Source organism: Muntiacus reevesi, chromosome 3, assembly GCF_963930625.1.
Source record: "Muntiacus reevesi chromosome 3, mMunRee1.1, whole genome shotgun sequence".
In the NCBI taxonomy this organism is placed as follows: Eukaryota; Metazoa; Chordata; class Mammalia; order Artiodactyla; family Cervidae; genus Muntiacus; species Muntiacus reevesi.
The window spans coordinates 111,701,806-111,718,113 of record NC_089251.1 but is presented as its reverse complement, the minus strand read 5'-3'; the positions used below and the strand labels follow the sequence as shown (position 1 = coordinate 111,718,113).

The window sequence follows — 16,308 nt, the reverse complement described above, 5'->3', positions numbered from 1 at the left end:
GGAAAATCCCATGGACAGAGGAGATTGGTGGGCTGCAGTCCATGGGGTTGTAAAGAGTCGGGCTCGACTGAGCCACTAACACAACATACTTTACTGCAGCAGCATTAGCAGGTATAGGTACTCCTGTTATCTTCACTTTTTCAGATGAGATAGCTGTGGAACAGAGAGGTTAAGTAATTTGCTCAAGGTCACATGGTAACTAAATGTCTAAGACAATAATACATCATTCACGTTTACTGGGAAGTCTCCATGAGACTGTGAACGTGCATGTGAACGCGCTTTGTAATCAGCAGAGCATTTTACCCTTTTAAGTTAGAATCTCTGTAGATGCTGGACTTTTTTGGCCATCTTTAACTCTTCCCTTCTCTTTCGACGCGATACTTCCTTTCCCCGGCGGCAGGGGTCGCTGCATCGCGCGGGCACTGACAGGTCCTTCTAGCCCGCAGCGCCGGCTGCTCGCTGGTGCCTATAAGTGGCGGTACTGAGCTCAGTAGACAGCAGTCAGCCGCCGCCGCTGCCAGGGCCGGGGCTGCAACTGGAAGTGGAGCTGGACGCGGAGGAACTGAAGCTGGGCCGGGGCGCAGCGCAGCACCGCGCCGGGGCCGCAAGGAGGGGTGTTTCGCTGCTGGCCCACCTCGAGCCGCCCCCAGCCCGCGCCAAGGCGCCCTTTCTCCAGGCCGCCTGCCTCCGCCTTCCGCCTCCATTTCCCCGGAATCTCAGCCCGGCGCGCCTGCACCCCGGTCCTTCTTTGGGTGGGGAAGCTCCCGGCCGCTATCCGGCTTCACTCCTTCCTCGCAGCCTGGGCTCTCAGCTCCCTTTCTTCTTTTCCTGGACTGGGTCCCACCCCCTTCGATCCCCTTCTTTTAGTTCAGGCTCTCTGCTCCTTCCCTTAACAAGAGTCCCAGTAGCTTAGCCACTTTTCTTAGCAGAGGGTCCCCGCCTTCCCTTTTCCTTGCCTGAGGTCCACCCCCATCCTATTTCTTCCTCTGTCCCTAGGGTGCCGCGTCTCCCCTCCCCCACCCCCTTTCCCAGGCCTGGAGTTCCAAACCTTTTGGTCTCCTCCTATGGCCCTAACTGGGTCCTGGTCCCTCTTCCCCAGTTTGGCGTTCTAGATCGGGAACCCAGCCTTCTTTCCACCTCCAGAGGGCTGCTTCCACAAAAACACATCTCTCAAACATGAACTTTGCCTAGAGACTCCCGCAGTCTCTCTTGCCCCCTCCTGCTGACCCCTTGCTACCTATGTCCCAGGTCTTACTCTCATTTTGCTAAGGGTCGGGGGGATAAGCAGCGGGATGCTTCTGTGGTCTGGCGCCAGTGGCCTCCCTCCGCCTCGAATCTTCCCTTCGTTGCTCGTGGTGGTAGCCTTGGTGGGGCTGCTACCCGTTCTCAGAAGCCATGGCCTCCAGCCCAGCCCTACCGCCAGCACCATCAGAGGCTCAGAGCCGCCCCGGGAACGCTCGATTGGGGATGTCACCACCGCCCCACCGGAGCTCGCCCCCGAGAGCCGCCCTGTTAACCATTCCTTCGCTGAACACAGCCCAAAGGCTCGAAAGGCCTTTCCAGTCCTGGGCATCGACTACCAACACGTGCGCACACCCTTCGAAATCGCCCTGTGGATCCTACTGGCCTGCCTCATGAAGATAGGTAAGTCCACCTCACCCCCGATGCTTCCGCTGTCACCTAGCTGATGAGCCTGTTGCCCATCCTTACCACTTGAAGCTGCCCAGGAATGAGGGTCTGCACTGCTCCTGTATAGTAGGCAGCCTCCATCTGGCCATCTTGATGCTTCTCAAACTTGAGCTCTGCGGCCTCGTCGCGCGGAAGCGCCGGAGCTGGGTATTGTTCATGGGAGAGAGCAGGACTGGAGGATGCTCCTGGTGCTAGGTACCTTCAGCGAGGCTCCCAGGCCTGGCAGGTCTCCTCTGGAGCCAGGCGCCCAGCTGTGTGTGTGTGAGACAGGCGTGTCTTCAGCAAGTGACACAGTCTGCGCTGTCACCAGCCACCAGTGTAATTACATGCTTCATGGAAGGCTATTCCAGGACGGAGGATCTTTCTACTTGGCTTGCCTAAGGAGTTTGGGTAGCGTTGGGGAATGCGTGTGCTGGAGACTTACAGATGAGGTGGAAGATGAGGCATCACTGTATTCTCACCTTCCTTCCTTCATCCCTGGAGTGCTATCAGTCAGTTCTGCCTGCCCAGGCTGGTCAGGAGCCCCTGAGTCAGTTTCCTGCCCGGGAATGCCATTCTTTATACAGTTTATGGGACAGGGGGCCTTGGGAATTCCTGAAGTCTGGTTTGAGGCGGGGGAGGGAGAGTGGAGGAGGGTCACGCTCACCTCCAGGTGGCACCCTGCTGTGTCTCAAAGTGCTGTCCAGGCCGGCCAGTCATGGTGGGAGATGGACGGGTGGAGAAGCTCAGGATGTTCTGATATGAAGTGACTTTGAAATGTTGTTTTTGGAAGAAGGAAACAGAAAAGTGGTTCCCCTCCAGAGGCTTGTCTCCCTGCTAGGTCTGAGCACTTCTGCTGGGTGATAGATGCAAGAGATGCTCCAGATGACAGATGCTCCAGATGCTGCTGGAGCTCCCCAGAGCCTGCCCAACCCAGAAGTCCCTGGAAGTGGTGTCCTGGGGGGCTTTGACATCCGCCTTTGCCTTTTTAGCCCCCAGCCAGCTGTGGAAGGCACGAGGGCCTGGGACTCCGCTGGTTTGGGTTTGGAGAGTTTGTGATTCTTGGCAGGAAGCCTTGCAGCTCTCCCAAGGACATGCGGGAGCTGAGGGCAATGCCAGGCTGGAATGAGGCAGGCTCCGGGACATGCTGCAGGAGGGCTCGGGTGCTTCTGTCGTGACGGATCTAGGAGCTGGCTTCCTGATTCAGGGTTTTGGTGCTGTGACAGTGGCAGGCTTGTATATGGGGCTGGGCCATCACCACCCATCCCCTGATGGCAGCCCGGAAAAAAATCAAGGCCGGGGCGAGGGGAGTCATGTGTACTGATTCTGACAAATACATGACCTTGAACAAACTGGGCTTTTTTCTGCAGGTCTCGCCCACCTGTGAAACCGGCAAGAATCTCTAAATTTGACCATATCCATTGAAACCTGAAGCCCCTGTGTCCTAATTTGTTGTAAGAAGCTGAAGTGACTGATGTGTCATTTGCCTCTGTGAGACTAGGAAGAGGCCTCACAGGCACTATTTATAAATTGCCCTCCTCCTCGCTCCAACCCCGTCACCTCCCAGCTGCACCTGGCATTGTGTTAGGATGTGGGGGGGCGCGGGGGGGACTTGTGCACGCGAGGTGTGTCTCGGTGACTTCTGGTGGGTCAACAGTGTGACCACTAAGGTCCTACTCTGGACAGTCAGGAGTTTGTCCCTGCAGGCCTGACTCCGGTCCCAATGGGACCAGGTTTGGCCTGATTTGTCCCCACCAAAACTGTGCGGGGACCCCGGGCAGTTGGCAGAGGTGGTGCCATGACACGGGTGTCAGCCTAGAAGTTAGGAAACTTGGCTTTTTGTCCCGTCTCCCTTGTGACCTTGGGCCAGTGACGCCTCTCCACTCACTTGTCAGTTGATCTTTGTGGCTTCTTCCAGGTCTGACGTTTTTGCCATTCCACTGACTTGAGTAACCCTGGCAAGTCATTCAACCTTGGGCCATAGTTTTCTCATTGTAAAAGTGAGGATGCTGGATATGATCTCTGAGGGCCTTTGCAGTTGCGAAAGACTGTGTCTCTGCTTTGGCAGGACGTTTTTCTGCCTCGCTAGAAACAGGGGTGCCCTCGCATCTGGCCATCCTGGCGAAGAGAGTAGAGAGAAAGGTGATCTTAAGGGTCCCAGTTCAGGTGGCAGAAAGTGAAAGCCCATTTCCCCCTTTTTGTTTGGCTTTTTGTTTTTTGGCCACACAACTTGAGATATCTCAGTTCGCCAACCAGGGACTGAACCGAGGCTGTGGCAGTCAAAGCCCGGAATCCTAACCACTCGGCCGCCAGGGCACTCCCCCAGCCCCTTTGCAGTGTTGAACTGAGGTTGGCGCCACTCTGTCCCTTACCCTCTCTGACTGTTTTCTCAAGTATAAAAAGGGGGAAATACTGGTATCCAGTTATAGAGCTCCTGACATGGTGATGACAGAAATGAACGCTCGTAAAGCTGCCTTTGTGCTTATAGGAAGCGCTCAGTGAGGTTCAGTCACCCCTGTTGGTAGTTTAACCGCCTCAGGTATGTGCCTTCCTCGGAGGCTGGAGGATTACAGATCCCTCGGCCTAGGCTGCTACCAGAAGCCCTTCCTTCAGGTTTCAGGAAGGACTGAAACAGTCCCACCGACTTTATTCTTCCTTTTGCTTTAGTAGGTCCTGCGGGGAAGGGACATGGTACCAGCTGACTCCGGGAGTGGGGCTGGACTTGAGGGACTGAGGCCATGCTTCCTTTCTACTACACTCTGGAGCTTCGGAGTTCATCTTGGGGTCTTGCCTCTTCTCTCAGAGCCCCAGCGTAGGTAGGCGCCCTGTTGGAGGCCTCATTCTGTCATCTGTGACAGCTGCTTCCCTTGCCCGTTACCCCTCCTTTAAGAACAGAAGGTTCTGTGTGCAGTTCTCACTCTTGTTCTGGTCGTGGAACAGAGCCTCAGGTAGACACCAGCCGAGGCCGGATGGCGTTAGAGCCAAATATTAAAAAAAAATTCTTCACCAGGGAGATCATCACCCATGGCTGATTCATGTCAATGTATGGCAAAAACCACAATTATACTGTAAAGTAATTAGCCTCCAATTAAAATAAATAATAAATTTAAAAATAATAATAAAGTGATGCTATGAAAAAAAAATTCTTTTGGCCTCACAGGTGCAGCATGTGGAATCTTAGTTCCCGACCAGGAATTGAACCGGTGCCTCCTGCAGTGGAAGCACAGAGTCTTAGTCCCTGGACCTCCCGGGGAAGGCCCTCGAGCTGAAGTTCTGGAGTAGATGCTTCTGGGTTCTTTCTGAGTGACTCAGTGGGTGACGTGGGGCAAGCCTCTTCCCTTCTCGGGCCTCTTCTCTGTCTCTGACAGTCAGGGATTCTTGCCTTTTCTTCGTGGGGAGGGCCTAGTGATGTGAGCGGGGGGTGAGCCCATTGGGAGAACTGCGAGAACGACTCCGAGCCCTGGGTAGGACCACTCCGCATCCCACCCCACCCCGCACTGGGGTTTGGACCCTGCGTGAATCCCGCTTTGTCTCTCTGTTTACCTGGCTCCCAGTCCTGCGTGTGTTTCAAGGGAGCGCCTCGCTGTAACCCAGCTCTCCGCTGGCACCCCACACAGTTATTTACCCACGTCCAGCTCCTGGCAGCCCGTGAAGCAGGTACTCAACTGGTCTCCTGACCACAGACAAAAAAAAAAAAAAAAGCCTTCTTTTGTCCCTTCACATCTTATAGCTTTTCTTGGTTTTGGTTTTTGCACAGTGCGTCCTGCCATGTCCTCCTCAGAACAGGTCTGTGAGGAGGGGAGATGGGGGTCATTATTGCCCAGTTCACAAGTGTGGATATCAGACCCAACAGCTAGTTTCCAGTAAGACTAGAACTCACTTCTCTCACTTCTCAGAAGGAGAGAGGAACAACCTAAAGGTCACCTTGAAACTGTCCCTAGAAGCCCAGGTGGACCTCTCCAAAAAGGAAAAGGTGACCTTTTTCTCTTTGGGAAGAAACAGCAGAATACCCGCGGGATAGTGTGGGGAGGTCAGCTGGGGCCTGCGAGGAAGGTTCAGGTAGGAGACCTGGGTCCCCAGGCGCCAGGGCACTTGGAGGGCCTCAGCTGGCCGTGTGGCCTGGACTTCACTCAGCTGAGCCCCCACGAGGTGCCCCTCTCCTCTCCGTCCTGCCCCTCCGGTTCTGGTGGGAAGGACAGACAAGGTCTCAAAGTCGGGGCTCTGCCCCTGGTACCTGCGTGACCAGGTACCTGGTGTCCCTGAACCTGACTTGCCTCATCAGGAGGATGAGGATGCCATCTCTGTCTTCCAGGATCGATGCAGAGGCTGAACGTGGGGTGCCCAGCATGGAGCCCAGTGCTGTGGCGGCTTTTCAGGGCCTGTTCAGGTTCCTCCCCTTTAGGCGGTCTTCCCAGGCCACTCCAGCCCACAGCCGTTGCTTTCATTTCTCCCCCAAAGCCCTATCCCTTATTGTTTATCCACAACTTTGGCGTCCGGCCTAGCCTGCCCTGTGACATCTCTTCTGTTGGGGGGCTGTGTGTTTTAAAAAGAATTACCATTTATTGAGTATCTGCAGAGTGATGTCAGGCACTTTCCAGAAGTAATCTCTTTTAATTCTTACTAAAATCGGATGAGATAAAGGCTATCTCTGTTTCGCAGATGAGGAAACAGCTCAGAGGGGTTATCCGCTGTGATGTGGAGCTGCCGTTCTCTGTTTGAGTCACGGCACAGCCTCCTCTCAGGGTACAGCTGTGTCTCCCGCCCTCACGTTCCCCTCAGCAGATGCCCATGCTCTGCAGGGAGTAGCTGCCCAGCTCATCGCACCTGCTAGCGGGGATTTTAGTACTCCCTGTTGGAGCTGGCGGCTTCCCAGGTGGCTCAATGGTAAAGGATCTGCCTGCCAATGCAGGAGACGCGGGTTCGATCCTTGGGTCAGAAAGATCCCCTGGAGAAGGAAATGGCAACCTACTCCAGTATTCTAGCCTGGGAAATCCCAAGGACAGAGGATCCTGGCGAGCTACAGTTCATGGGATTGCAGAGTTGGACATGACATAATGACTGAGCTCTCACGCCTTCGGGGCTGGCGCTTGTAGATGGCAGGAGCTCTCTCCCTCCACTAAGAAAGCCACTGGGGTTCTGTGCCAGCATCCTCTGGCCCCATGAGCCTGCATTTGTGCACCTGAATCCCGCAACCAGGCTGGGCCTATCGCTTGTCCTCTGCTCACGACCCTGCCTGCCATCTCTCTGCTCTCTCAGTGGTCTGACCCAGCTTGCTTCTCCCCTGCTTGGACAGGGGAGGACCACTTAGAGAGTTGTTTCTTTTTGCCAGCAGGGGTGGCTAACCTTGTGATTACCATCTCCTGCCTCTGGGTGGAAAGAATGCTGAGCTGCTTTGGGTCACCCTTGGGGCCCAGCAGGGTCTCCTGAGAGGCAGCCTCTGTGTTGAGAGCAGGTGGCATGATTGTCTTTAGCCCTTTAAGGCAGGTGGAGTTTAGTACTACTTCTCATTAGTATTGTAACTTGTTTCCAAAGCACTTGCATATACACTATTTAATTCTGATCTTCTCAATGGTCCTGTGGGCTAAAATAGCAGGTGGTGCTTTTGCTAATATTTATTTATTTATTTGGGTGCACTGGGTCTTAGTTGCCGCACACAGGGAGCTTCAGTTTTCGTTGTGGAGTGGAAATTCTTACTTGCGTCATGCGAGATCTAGTGCCCTGACCAGGGATCGAACCCAGACCCCTTGCATTGGAAGCACGGAGTCCTAGCCACTGGATCACCAGGGAAGTCCCTCGCAGGTGGTATTGATATTCTCATTTTACATCCAAGGAAACCTCAGGGGGGTCAATTAACAAGTAAGGACTCAGTTCCCGGACTTATAACCCAAGGCCCTGTCCTCTTTCCTGCTTGGTCAGGTCATTGCGAAGACAAAGGGAGACCAGAGGTCCCAAGAGGCTTTAGCTAGAGTAGATGACCAGACACATCCCTGTTGGTAACCTGAACAGTTGACAGGAGGGACAGTTTCCTCTTGGAGGAAGGAAGGGCTAAAGGAGCATGGTGGTTTGGGTTGCTCTGGAGCCCAGGCCACCTCAACTCCAAGTCCTTGATCCCTCACACATACCTAGTATTTGTATGAAGAAAGGGTGTGAGTGTGTGAAGGCTGACTCAGCCTTGGGGTCTGTCCTTCCCCTAGTCTGTGGAGCAGCAAACTTTTGAAATGGAGAGCTTTCCCTTTCCCTTGATGGGTTGTAGGCCCTCTGGGAGAAGAAAGGAGAGGCAGAGGAATGAAATACAGCAGAAAACATGCTGGATGGGGCAGAAGAGGAAAAGTCAAGAGACCTGAGATCTGGTTCTAGCTTTTTGCTGCCTGACTGTGTGACCTTTTAGGCAAGGCACTGCTTCTCTGAGCCGTCATTGCCTCATTCGCAGTATTTATGTTAAATACTTGTTAATTATGTGAGCCGTCACATATCAAGCTCCTGTTTGAGACACTGTGTCAGATATTGCCCAGTTGGAAAGCACTGGGGTTGAAGCCCAGATCTGTGTGACTTTGGAGCTTGTGTTCTTTTATCATCATGCCCTGATTCCCTTTCAGTTCAAAAGTTTTCTTTTTCCCATGATCATTTTAAAATAGGGAGGGAATAAACGCATTTCAAGTCTTGGCTGCTCTCTGTGGATCACTTCTTGGGTTGGGGGGGGGTGTAAAACTGTGCGCCCCGCTCCCCCGCGAAGCCTCGCTATGAAGCAAATAGGCCTTCTCGGAGGTGGTAGCATTCAGAAACACGGGAGGGACCTGGGCTCCCTTCGGGAATGCCAGCCTGTGCGCAGCTGGCTGGCAGGCCTGCCTCCCTCCCTCCCTCCCTCCTCCTGTCTCCCCCGCCCCCCCGCCCCCCACCGCCCCCCTTTCCTTCCGTGGTGGGGATAGAAGGCTCACTCAGCAAACCCAGGACCTGGGTTATCCCTGAGTCATCCATCGCCTGTGTGGGCCTCCTTCTGCAGCGCTCACTCCCCCTGCAAACGTCTGAGTCAGACACGTCTCCCCAAGGTTGTCTGCGCACACCGCGCTGGGCCCGACCATCTCTTTAGATGCCGGCAAACATCAACTGGTACTTTAAGGCGGCCCGTGATTACATGTGGGTATTTTTAATCTTATAGGCTAATCTAATTTTAACTGAACTGGGTTCTGAGTTGGGCTCGGATCAGTGGGCTGCCCTCACCCCCTTCCCTGAGATCATGCTGACTTCATTTCCTTCCCCCCTAAAGTTCTATCAACACATGAGGCCAGTTTGGGGGTCTGTTAGGTCAGACGTGACCCCTGAGTTCTGATACTGACTTGATGAGAGCCTGGAGTTTCCCCAAATTACCCAGACAAGCACTTTCCTGAAAAGATAGCGTCCTTAAGCAGCTCCGAGTGAGATTCAGAAGTCCTATTCCTTCCCTAGTCCCTTTCCCAGCCCCTTGCGGGGGACACTTGCCCCCTAAGCCCAGACTGGCCCTTCCACAGCGCTGGGCCTATTTGAGACCAGGTCACGGAAGGCAAAGAGGTGATATAACAGACGTGCACCAGCAGAGTCTATGAGTTCACCAAAATAAGAAGCAGCTAACACTTACATAGCACTTCTGCATGCCAGACAAACTCATGGAGGCTCTGGCTTCGGGCTGGCCAGCCTGGACTGAGGGTGGCTAATTAATTCGTCTGTTCCAGCTGAGGTCGTAGAGGGAAATGAGCTGAAGCCGACCAGCAGGCTCTGAGCTTGGCAGCCCATCAGGGAACCAGGAAGAGTGGGAGACCCAGGCCCGGCTCACTGGGAGCTTCCAGTCTGCCTGGAGAAATGGTCTCTCTGTGCTGAGAGCTGGGCGGACTCCTGGCAGAGGCAAAGTTCAGAGGGAACAGGCAGTCCCCGAGGGCACGGATGGTTAGGGAAGGCTTCTCAGAGGAGGGGGAGCTCGAGCCAGTCTTGAAGATGGAGAAGAATTAGGGTAGCAGGCAGGACAGGAAGAGCAATTATTAGTATGTGATTCCAGACTAGAATGTCAGCCCGTTGAGGGCAGAGCCTTTGTTTGCTTTCTCCTCTGTGCCTGGCATGGAAGATGGGCTCCAAAAGATCTGAGGGGACAAGTGAGTGTATGATTGACTTCTGTGTAGAGATAGTGTTCATGGGAAGCGTTTGAGGCAGACAGAAGACCCACCTGACACAGAGGGATGTCAGGCGTCAGCCAGCCCGCGTGGAAGTGCCTCCCCCCGCCTCTCCCATCTCCCTCTGCTTCGTGCTAATGGAGGGTCTGCAAGGGCATCCTCTCTGAGCTGGGTGGGGTCTCTCTGGGAGAGTCTGGATCCATTTGGTTTGCCCTCAATTTGTGTAAGTAAAAGCGAGATACCAGAGCTTCCTCAGGGAGCCGCCAAGAGCCCTAATTGAATTTAGCTTTTCCCGGTAAGATTCCTTAAGTCATCAACCGCACCATGACTGTGAATTAATGAGACCAGTGGCCATAAACTATGCAAAAAGTCAGTCTCACTAATTTATAGTTTACCCAGACAGGAGGATTTATGGCTTCCCTTTGTTTCTATCTGTGTGTTGGAGGTGGGCTGGGGCCAGAATCTCCTTTCGGTGGCAGATTTATTTTTACAATTTGAATACATAAAACACATTCATGGTAAAACAAAACAAACAAAAATAAAACCCAGCAGTAGAGAAAGGTATTAAGGTAAATGTTAGCCTCCCCCCTTCTCTGACCCCCTCCACTATCACTCTCCCCAGAGGTTACCCCTGTTAACTTTGTTGTGCACCTTTTCAGAAACTCTCATGCACGTATGAGTGTGGGAGTGTGAGGACAAATCTAGCTTTTTTTTTAAAGTGTATTTTAAAAAATTTGTTATTTATTTTTGGCTGTGCTGGGTCTTCATTGCTGTGCGGGCTTCTCTCTAGTTGCAGCAAGCGGGGGCTACTCTCCAGCTGCAGTGTGCAGGCTTCTTATTGCTGTGGCTTTTCTCTTTGTGCAGATCACAGGCTCTAGAGCAGGCGGGCTTCAGTAGTTGCATCGTGTGGGCTCAAGTAGTTGTGATTTCTGGGCTCTAGAGACTAGGCTCATGGGCTTAGTTGCTCCCGTGGCACATGGGATCTTCCCAGACCAGGGATCAAACCCATGTCTCCTGCATTGGCAGGCAGATTCTTTACCACTGAGCCACCAGGGAAGCCCCCAGATTAAGTTTTTATAAAGCCACTTGTATAAGGAAAAGAGCTCTAGACTTGGAATCAGGGACTGGGTCTAGTCCTAGCTCCACCTCTTTCTATGAATATTGATATGTGGCATGTCATTTTGCTTTCCTGGGCCTTAGTTTCCCTGTCTGCAGGTTTCAGTTGCTGAAAGGTTCTCTGGGACATTCCAGTAGGAGAGGCAGTCATCCCAGGGGAGCCCCTTCTCTGGTGAGACCTGGGCAGACAGGCTCTCGGAGGGAGAGTTCCACAGCCCTGTTGTTTTGGGGAATCGTCCACTGCTGTCATGAGCCCTGGCTTCAAAGCATAGAATTCTCATGTTCATGATCATGGTCATCTCCTACTCTGGTTCAGGATTATGGGGTTAAATAAATGGGTCCACAGAGAGCCAACTCTCTTACTTGGGAAGAAAGCACAGGCAGGAACTTGTGTGACTCTGGCTGAGATGCTGAGGGGCTCAAGAAGAGAAGAGATGAGGGAAGGCTCCCTGGAGGAGGTGATATTGAGCAGTGGACCAGTTGAAGATGAGAGACTTGCTGTTAGAAGAGATCCTGGCTTAGGTGGGAGAAGGGACTGGGAGACCTGCTTTTCTTCTAGCATCTAGGCTTCTAAAGAGTCTTTCTGAGTCCTTGGTGGAGTTTGGGGAGCCCATGGTACCCCAAAATAGTCTACCCCATAGGCCCCAAAGTAGTCTACAAATATTTGTGTGTTTTTATCAGAGGAAGAAAGCCCATAGTAGCCACAGATATCAACAGGATCTATTCCCCACCCCCCCCCCCGCCCCCACCAGAAACGTTAAGAGCTTTTGACTCTTTGACCTGTGGGAATCTGAAGACAGGTAGAGGACTTTCCTCGGATGAGTATGTGTTAGTTGCTCAGTTGCATCTGATTCTTTGTAACTCCATGAACTGTAGCCCACCAGGCTTCTCTGGCCATGGAATTCTCCAGGCAAGAATACTGGAGTGGGTAACCATTTCCTTCTCCAGGGAATCTTCCTGACCCAGGGATCAAACCCAGGTCTCCTGCATTGCAGGCAGATTCCTTACCGTCTGAGCCACCAGAAGTGGTAGTTAATTCTGTCCTCAGTGGGGTTTGCCTGGGGGACTGCAGAACTCCTTCTAGACAAGGGGAATGAACCCCGTCAGAATAAGCAAGCTGTGTCCTGGGAGAAGAGAGGGAAAATGACTCTGTAAAGTAGAGAAAAGCTTTTTTGGACTGGGAATCAAAGCAGATGAGAGAAACCCCCCTTGCCCTGTGTAGGCAGGCAAGGTACTAGGTTCATTCTGCCCCTTGGTCTGCTGGTTTTCCAGGATGAGCTCAGCTTGTACCCTGGGAGGTAACTGAGGCCTCCTGCTGTTTTTCTGTTTTAAGCAGGCAAGGCGCAGACAGCCCTCTGAGACTCTGTTAAGTGACACAGCTACCTTAGAGGCAGTAGAAGCAAGGTCCTGCCTCTGAAGGGGATAAGCTCTGGACGTATAACACTAGGCAGTCTCGATTGGCCTCTGCTGTTTCTTGGATTGAGGGCTGCCACCTCCTGCTCTGACCCTGATTCTGGGAGTGAAAATAGAGAATATTAGAGATATTAGAGGTAGAAAGAACCTAATCATAGCCTGTGGACCCTGGACCCAAAGGGGAACTGGAGATGTTTTGATCCAGTCCTCTCATCTCCCCATTAAGGTGCAGAGAGGATGTGCCCAGCATCACGTGAATTAATGGCAGGGGGAGAGCTTTCCCTGTTCTGTTAACTAACCCAGGGGTCTCTAGGCAGTAAGAACTGGACCAAGAGGAGGGGCCATAGTCTTTGGCCTGGATGTTGGTATCTGAGTAATGGCAGCTTTCTGTATGCATGCTTAGTCACTTCAGTTGTATCTGACTCTTTGCAACCCTATGGACTTAGCCTGCCAGGCTCCCCTGTCCATGGGATTCTCCAGGCAAGAATACTGGAGTGGGTTGGCTGCCATCTCCTACTCCAGGAGATCTTCCCGACCCAGGGATCGAACCCATGTTTCCTACAGCTCCTGCATTGGCAGGCTGATTCTTTACTGCTGAACCACCAGGGAAACCTGGTAGCTCTCTAGTGGGCCCTAAAAGCCTAAGGAAGGGCAGCTTCCTGCTGCACTTTCTATCAGAAGAGCTGTTCCTGGCCAGGAAGCCATTCGGCTTTATCCAAACAGATCCTTGCAGGAGAAGCAAGTGCAAGCCATGCAACCCAGAAGCTTCTGCTCTCCCCCATCAGATTCTTCAGGCCTTTGACTCCTTTACAAACCAGCAAAGAGCCTGTGAGCTCTGCTTTTTATTGGATCTTTGCCATCAGTCCAGGGGATGAGATCTTATCTCCTGGGGCCAGGGCCCACAGGAATCTGGATGTCATACCAGGTAGGCAGGATGCCAGCATGGAGGTAGGGCCAGCTCACCCCACTGAGCCCAGCCCAAGACTCAGTACAGCTCAGTGTGGGAGGGGAGCCGGCACCCTACCACGCCCTCTGGGCCTGCCTGACTGGTGGAGCTCATAAAGACGCACAAGAACTGCTTCTCTCAAGGAGCTTAAGGACTCGTCTGAGGAATTCAGTGTAGATGCAGCAAGAGTCAGGCAGTAGAAAGTGGGTGTGAGTCAAGGTGCAGATAGAATTCTTTGAGGGTAGAGAGGAGGCAGAAAGACCTTCCTGGGACTTGCCCAGTGGTCCAGATGCTAAGACCCCATGCTTCCAATGCAGGGGGCCTGGTTTACATCCCTGGTCGGGACTCTAGATCCCACAAGTCGCAACTCATACCTGGTACGACCAAAATTAAATAAATAAATATTAGAAAAGGGAAAAAAAGGAAGAGCTTCCTACCTTAGAGGACCAAGGAGGCTTCATGGAGATGACTGGTGAACTAGGCCTTGAAGAACAGGTAGGATTTAGATGAGACGCTTGAGTGAAACAGGGCTTACCGGGCATAGCCCAAAGCTTCGACTTGGGCCAGGACTTTCAGATTGCAGAGAGTGGCCCAGAGCAGTTTCCTCAGGAAACATGGTAGTTAGGAACAGAGGCTTTGCAACTTGACAGACCTGGGTTCAAATCTTAGCTCAAATCTGTAGTGACTTGGGCAAGTCACTTTCCCTGTTTGAGTCTCAGTCTGATGATCCCTGACATGGGGATCTTCCCAGGCAGCGTGAGTGGTTAAAGAACCTGCCTGTCAGTGCAGGAGATGTAAGAGATGCAGGTTTGATCCCTAAGTCAGGAAGACACCCTGGAGAAGAAAATGGCAACCCACTCCAGTATTCTTTCCTGGAGAATCCCATGGACAGAGGAGCCCGGCAGGCTACCATCCATGGGGTCACAAAGAGTGAGATACAACTTAGCATGCACGCGTGCAAACATGGGGTAATGCCTGGCAGGGGTGTCGGGAGGGTTCAGGGACAGTGCCCTTGTAAGATGCGTGGCACAGAGTTTGACACATTCTGAACATAATGATCAGTGGTGGCACTTAGGAGTCCTTCTAGGATCAGGAGGAGGAGAAATAGTGGCTTGTTTTCTGTGACTCCTGAATCTCCAGCAACTGAAAAATCACTCAGCAAGACTTCCTGATCCCTGCTGGGCATCCAGTGCGGCGCTAAATGCAAGGGTGAGGTGGCTGCAAATAAATAAAATTTATTATTTCAGTGAAGTGGGTGAGACACTTTCAAGCATACATCAGAAAACCTTTTGGAGAGATACTGTCATTCTTCTTTATACAAACGAGAAAACTGAGGCCCAGAGCGCTTGGATGACTTGCCTAGGATCACACAGGCTGACTGCAGCACAGCTGAAGCCAGACCTAGGGCTTCCCATTCCAAGTCCTGTGCTGTATCTCCTACGTAACAGTCCTTTCCCCACCTCGCTGGAGTAGCAAGACTTATCACTTGAAGCATTTAATGAGCAAAGCGAGATTTTGTATGACAATTTGATATGTAGCTATAAAAGCACTAAATTTTGCAGCACAGATGATGATTTTTAAAATAGACCCAACTCTGATGAGGTGCCAGGTGATCTGTGCCAGTGTTCAGGGCAGAAGATTCTGCCACTTCATAACTGCATCACCTTGTCTGAGCCTCAGTCTCCACAAGCAAATGGGATAATATCTGTAAATCCCCGAGCACATCATAAGCGCTCAGAAATGGGAGTTACCACCGTCCTGTAGTGTTAAAGGAAGAGGAGGGAATTCCCTGATGGTCCAGTGGTTAGGACTCCGTGCTCTCACGGCTGAGGGTGTGGATTCAATTCCTGGCAGGGAACTAAGCTTCCACAAGCTACAAAGTGTGACCGAAAAAGAAAAAAAAAAAAAAAATTGTTTTAAAAGAAGAGGAGAGGATGAAGTGAAAAAAGGGAATAATGACGTGCTCCCTGATAGCTGCCGTGGTGGTGGTGGTTTAGTCACTAGGTCATGTCCAACTCTTGCGACCCCATGGACTGTATCCTGCCAGACTCCTCTGTCCATGGGATGCTCCAGGCAAGAATACTGGAGTGGGTTGCCGTTTCCTTCTCCAGGGGACCTTCCCGACCCAGGGATCGAACCCAGGTCTCCTGCATTGCAGGCAGATTTTTTACCAACCGAGCTACGAGGGAAGCCCCTATGATAGTTGTGCCACTGCCTGAAGCCCAGAAGGACTTCAGGGAGGGGAGAAATGAGGCTGGAATGAGCAGGGGTCTCTATGCCGGTTTCTTCACCAGACCCTCACGTGGTGGTGGTGGGGAGTAGCAGGTCAGGTGAGGGTCACAGCACGTGCTGCGGGCGTGGGTGGACAGCTGAGAGGAGGCCCAGTCAGCTGGGGGGAAAGCCTGGGCTGGGGCTCGCTGAGAGATAAGATTGGGTAGGTGGGCTGGGCTGGATTCCGAGCATCTAGAACTCCAGCCAGGGGGCTGCTGACTCACAGAGCCTCTCCGACTGGTAGGACAGACAGCTCCATGGGTCGAATGGAGCTCCTTCTTTGTGTTTTCCCCTCTGTCTAAGTCACAACAAGCATCTCTAACCTGGTGACTCCAGCACCGGGCCCATTCCCCTCCATCTGTAATCAGCCCTCCACAGAGCAGCCGGTGTGGTTCATTTAGAAATGTAACCCACAACATGGTCTTCCTGTGTTTGCTGACAAGTGCTCAGTCGTGTCCGACTCTGCAAGTCCATGGACTGAAGCCCGCCAGGCTCCTCTGTACATGGAATTTTGCCAGACAAAAATACTGGAGTGGGTTGCCATTTCCTTCTTCAGTTCCTGTGTTTAAAATCTTTCTTTTTTTTTTTTCTTTTTTCTTTTTTTTCCATTTATTTTTATTAGTTGGAGGCTAATTAATTACTTTACAATATTGTAGTGGTTTTTGTCATACATTGACATGAATCAGCCATGGATTTACATGTATTCCCCATCCCGATCCCCCCTCCCACCTCCCTCTCCACCCGAAAATCTTTCAA

General features: G+C 52.3%; 1 protein-coding gene across 1 annotated transcript in view; it reads left to right on the top strand.

Annotated features, from left to right (window-relative positions):
- Positions 1-512: 512 nt before the first annotated feature.
- The window catches only part of SLC9A1 (solute carrier family 9 member A1), a 50,851-nt gene continuing 35,055 nt past the window's right edge, over positions 513-16,308 (top strand). Inside the window, exon 1 of the mRNA XM_065930163.1 lies at positions 513-1,644. Within this exon, the coding sequence (XP_065786235.1) occupies positions 1,293-1,644 (352 nt within the window). The 5' untranslated portion in view covers positions 513-1,292. The remainder of the gene's footprint in view (positions 1,645-16,308) is intronic.